Source organism: Rhincodon typus, chromosome 6, assembly GCF_021869965.1.
Source record: "Rhincodon typus isolate 14 chromosome 6, sRhiTyp1.1, whole genome shotgun sequence".
Taxonomy (NCBI): domain Eukaryota; kingdom Metazoa; phylum Chordata; class Chondrichthyes; order Orectolobiformes; family Rhincodontidae; genus Rhincodon; species Rhincodon typus.
Genome location: NC_063337.1, coordinates 95,067,042 through 95,072,778, shown reverse-complemented (window position 1 = coordinate 95,072,778; position 5,737 = coordinate 95,067,042). Strand labels below are relative to the sequence as shown.

The 5,737-nt window shown below is 43.9% G+C and overlaps 1 protein-coding gene across 1 annotated transcript in view; it reads right to left on the bottom strand.

Moving 5' to 3' along the window:
• Positions 1 to 5,737, bottom strand: part of LOC109924279 (collagen alpha-2(IV) chain-like) — a 55,861-nt gene that overhangs the window by 44,598 nt on the left and 5,526 nt on the right. The window contains exons 4-7 of the mRNA XM_048598417.1: positions 4,574 to 4,766; positions 3,731 to 3,793; positions 1,923 to 1,988; positions 1,709 to 1,810 (exon numbers count right to left, since the gene is read on the bottom strand). Coding sequence (XP_048454374.1) covers positions 1,709 to 1,810; positions 1,923 to 1,988; positions 3,731 to 3,793; positions 4,574 to 4,766 — 424 coding nt within the window. The remainder of the gene's footprint in view (positions 1 to 1,708; positions 1,811 to 1,922; positions 1,989 to 3,730; positions 3,794 to 4,573; positions 4,767 to 5,737) is intronic.

The window sequence follows — 5,737 nt, the reverse complement described above, 5'->3', positions numbered from 1 at the left end:
CAACATCCCCAACCCAAATCCAACTCCACATACACCACTTCCAGGAACTCGCAAAAGTCTCCCTGCCCTTGAGAGCTCAGTCATAAGACGCAGCATCACATGATCCCCACCCACATGCCTGCTCCTCCCTTCCATTGGCTAGTCGGCCTGTCAGTTACCGTACCTCTTGATTCTGAATGGTGCATTGTTGCCAGGCAGATTATTAGTGTGAGTGAATTCTTCCTACGGCAAGACCAGTTTTGAAACGGTGTTTTTCACAGCCACCGACATTTGAGCGTGCTTTGCAGCCGATTAAGTACCTTGGATGTGCAATCACTTGTTAGAAAGGAGAGTGACACTGCAGGCAGTTTTGCGCACAGCAAGATCCCACAAAGAGCAATACGATAGTAACCAAGAGACCCGAAACTTCAGCTTTTCTGCTCCTCTGATGCTGCTTGGCCTGCTGTGTTCATCCAGCTCTACACCTTGTTATCTCAGATTCTCCAGCATCGGCAGTTCCTACTATCTCTGAATCCACTTATTCTAATCTCTTTTCCCAATACCTGGCCTGTAGCCTTGTATGCTATGACATTTCAAGTGTTCATCTGAATAGTTCTTAAATATCTTGATGGTTTCCTCCCTCTGCCTTTTAGGAAGTCAGTTCTAGATACCCACAACTCTCTGGATGAAAAAAAAAACCTTTTCTCACATCTCCTCCAAATCTCCTACTCCTTGCCTTAAAACTGTACCCTTCTGGTTGTTGAGCCCTTCCCTAAGGGGCAAGTTTTCTCCCTTTCTACTGTATACCCCTCAGAACTTGGTGTACCTCAGTCAGATTCCAGACCCCTCCCCTCAGCCTTCTCTATTCTAAGGAAAATAACCCCAGCCTATCCAATCTCTCTTCAAAGCTCCAGCCCAGATAATATCCTGGTGAATCTCCTCTGCAACCTGTCTAGTGCAATCACATCGTTCTAATAGTGAATAGAACTGCACACAATACTCCAACTATGACCTATCAAACATCATATACAGCTCCATCATAATTTCCTTGTTGTTGTGCTTTTTTAAAGACACAAACATTACTTCACTTACAGCTAACATAATCTAGACTCTGTAATATCTGTCTATATGCCGTGTTGAATCCAGCTACAGGTTCCATCCAGTTTAAATATGTATTAAAATATTGTCCTAAAGAAGAATTCAGTTCACTTAATGATTCCTGATCAATTTCACATCAATTTCACTAAAATTTCATATCAGCAAGCAATCATCAAATTTAATTGGCAATAAACTGAATAAAATGGAGCTGTCCTACATTATCCACAGAGACATAGACAGATAGAGAGACAGAGAGAGAGAGAGAGGGAGATGAGAACCTATCCTAAGAAGAAAGTTTTGCTTTTGCAGCTAGAAGGTAAACAGAAAACACTGCATCATTCAGTGGGGATCCATGTCCCACTGCCTTCAATGGGATGAGCAAAATGTGGTTTGACTCTTAACCGAATCGCTGACTTTATGAAATGATCCAGCAAAATGCTCTGTCATATTAAATCTGTGGCAAAGCCTTAAGGATGAGGGTAATAAAACTAACAGAACCATGGTGTGTATCTGGGGTTAGGTCACAGAGCAGCTATCGTTAAAACAGGGTTAAGGGAACAAATGGTCACTTCCTGATCCGGGGTTCCATTACATCTTCACTTTAAATACCACGGCAATGGGGAAGAATAACCTGGTGGCCCTGGAATTCCTGGTCCTGGAGCACCGAGATAACCTTTCCTTCCTGGGTATCCTGGTCGGGATAATCCTGGGAATCCTTGTGGACCTTTCACACCTGCAACATAAAAATGATTTTGAAGTGAGACAGCCAAATAGCTTTACACCAATTAGTGTCAATCACGACCTGTCCCTGGGATTAAGGACAGTCTAAAACATCTCCATTCTACCTTTATCTCCGGTTAAGCCTGGTGGTCCCCTCAGTCCAGGAGGTCCTGGAGTTCCACAAGGAATAGCTGTGAAGATTCACCAAATAATCCAAATTAATCTCAACAAATTCAGTGTAGACCTCAAAAATCAAAACCCTGTTATAATGGAATAATAATGAAATGCACATTATACAAAATGCATACATGCTGGACGTGGGCATCACTGACTTGGCAAGCATTTATTGCCCATCATAAGTGCCCTTGAAAAGGTGGTGCTGGGCTGCCTTCCTGAATTATCACTAACCAGGTGAGATGCAGCATTGACCCTCAATGCTGTTAAAGAGGGAGTTCCAGGACTTTGACCTAGAGACGGTGATATGTTTCTAACTGAGGTCGGTGTGTGTTTGAAAGGGAACTTGCAGTTGGTGGTGTTTCCTGATACAGGCTGCAGCTTTGAAAGATGTTGTCCAGAGGTTTGGTGATTAGCTACAGTGCATCTTGTAGATGGTACACATTGCTCCCAATGTTCATTGGTGCTAAGGGAGTGTGTGGCCATATCGTTGGATGGGCTGCTAAACATGCAAGCTGCCTTGTCTTGGATGGTGCTAAACTTCTTGAGTATGGTTGGAACCACACTCATGCGGGTAAGTGGGTAATATTCTGTCACATTCCAGATTTGTGCCCTGTATATGGTGAATGGACATTGGGAATGTAGGAGCTGAGTTACTGCTGCAGATTTTTTCGCCTCTGACCTGCTCTTGGAGCAACAGTATTTATATGACTGCTCTAGTTCAGTTTCCAGTCAAAGGTAATTCTCATAATATTGATCGTGAAAGATTTGGTGACTATATAGAAACACCTATTATAATGAAGGACTCTCTGTACAGACTGTTCTGGTTATCATGATACTTCTCAGAATAAGAATCTTAAGAAAGTTCCACAGTAGAATGAACAGACCTGATAAGATATTTCAAAGAACGTGTATGTACTTCACTTCTCTGGGTCTGAGCATGAGTGAGTGCTATCAAGCAGGAACTGGGAACTCAAGATAACAGATGGGCAAACACAGTCTGCGGACTTCTGATTTCCTGACCTCTACCTAGTGGCTTAATAATAGTTATCTTATGATCATGGCTATTTGGCAAATCTTTGAGTCCTAATAACAACATTACAATGAACTGTTTTTAAGATGCCGAGTTATGCTTGCTGTGTGTGTTAGCATCATGCTGGGCTGGACATGAATGGATCTCCCATTGTAGCTTTACGTCTAAACATATAATAGCATTTTAAGTCACAGGTAAGACTCAACTCTGTCATACCAATCACATGGAGCCCGCAATCATAAACAGAAGAGAGATACACAAAGTAAAGCAAATGCCGTCTCCCTCAAATGTGCAAACAAAATTATACCCTTATAGAATCACAGAGATTAAAGTGCAATCCATTGTACCAATCTTCAACTGAAGGAGTGCAATGTAACTACTTTCACCTTCCCTTTTCCCATATTTCGCCTCTTTCTAAATGATTCTTCAATTGCCAATGTTCTAGTTTCTATCTGAATAACCCCCTCTTGTTGTTAAGTATGCCCTGTGCCAATTCTCCTTTGAGAGAACACTTCTTATCAGTTCCCCTTTCAATGTCCCAGGGAGAACTTTCAAGCTGTGGCCCCGCCCCCCCATCTTCGTCGCTGATTCACAACTAAGGAACCTGCTTTCAATTCTCACTCTCGAGGTCTCCTTCTGGACTGTGTTGATTGATGTCAGTATCAGGGGAAGATAAACAGATGAAAGATGATTAATTGGAGGTGGCTAAGAAAACGCATCCTATACCTGGTCGGAATCTTGTGCCATTGCTGTCCACCAGCAGGATTTCCTGTTCATCAATGCAGTCACCTACCATTCAACAGAAACAAATGGTGACTAAAAATTTTAATGATATTGAACAGGGTGGTAGCACGGTTAAAAATGCTCGCTGAAGGTAACTATTTACTAGTCATTTTCACTGAGATTTTATGGAGAAGGTCTTGGAATGTTATTCATAAGATTTATGACCTTCTCCACGGCTCTTATTCTACCCAAAGGGCATTGACAAACCAGTTAGCCATTGGTGAAACAGAATTTGTTAAAGCTGTTCTTTTGTGATAGCACTGGTGTCGCTCAGTCTCATGTTCTGAAACTGGGTTTCCACTCTCTCTGATACAAGAGGTGGCTAGCATTCCAGAGTTACCACCTAATCTCAGAATAAATATTGGACAATGGTGTGGAAATCCAGGGCAGATTCTGCAACCCGATGCTAAAACCGGCTTCTGGGAGAAGACAAATCATCAGGCATTGAAGGCCGAAGCCCTCTGACACTCGTTCCATTAAAACATGCTTGACATGTCATTATGGAGTGTTTACCCAAGATGATCTGGGATGTCCAATGGCAGAGTCACCCCTGATAGTATGACAGGTGTCAGCAGCAGGCTAGTGAACAAGGCCTGATACCAACTGAACAAAGATATATAAAGGAAATAAAGATGAAGAATGCAAGGATAGTCCCCCTTGGTGCAACACTATGGCCTTTAGTGTTAGTCCTCAACTTTGTGCCGCAAGATGCCTTCTATCTGGAGAAAAGTTTTATAACGCCACCAACGATTTCCATAGCTAAGGCCTGGAAGGTGAAACACTTACCTGGAGTTCCAGGGAGGCCTGGAAGTCCTGGAATTCCTGGTGTACCACCGGGTCCGAAGTCACCAGGAGGCCCTGGTCTTCCTTGAGGGCCTTGAATGCCCACACCGGGCAGGCCAGGTGTACCCGTGATCCCTTTTCTGCCTGGGACACCCGGGCTACCTGTATCACCAGGGTAACCTTCCCAAGCATCGCCCTGGAATACAGGGTAAACAATGTGTTCAGGCAATTGACCAGGCACCTACCACTACAGCATCTTAGCAAAAAACAACTCCCATCTATAAAAGGTAAAGTCACCTTAGTGCTATCAGTCCAAAGGGCTACTCTCTCATCAGAGAGAGAGAGCAGGGCAGCTGGTGGTGAGTTTAACGTGTTGGTCACCACACCTCATAAAAGGAGAGGTTGAGAGGGTGGGACTTCCCATCTGCACAGCACCTATAACAATTTAACATTTTCCCAGAATTAAGACAAGTTGGTCAATAAGATGGGCTTAAAGGAGCATCCTAAAAGCAGAGGGATTTGGGGAAGTAATTCTAGGGTTTAGAGCTTGAGCAGCTGACTGCATGGCTGTCAATGCTGGTGCAGAGGAGACAGGGCAGGCCTAAAAGCCCAAATCTGCAAAGTTATCAACACCGAGTTCATCAGTAATATTGTTCATTGCCCTGTCACTCACTCAGGATTGACCATACCAGCTTGGCCTACACTCTAACTGAAACATGCATACAACATCAACACTGCAGCTTCAGCATCTACAGCACAACACTGCAGCTCCAATGCCTACAATATCAACACTGCAGCTCCAGCACATACGACACTGCAGCTCCATTGTCTACAAAATCAACACTGCAGCTCCAATGCCTACAATATCAACACTGCAGCTCCATTGCCGACAATATCAACACTGCAGCTTCAGCACATACAACACTGCAGCTCCAATGCCTACAATATCAATACTGCAGCTCCAGCACACACAACACTGCAGCTCCATTGCCGACAATATCAACACTGCAGCTCCAGCACATACAACAGTGCAGCTCCAATGCCTACAATATCAACACTGCAGCTCCTGCACACACAACACTGCAGCTCCAATGCCTACAATATCAATACTGCAGCTCCAGCACACACGACACTGCAGCTCCAATGCCGACAATATCAACACTGCAG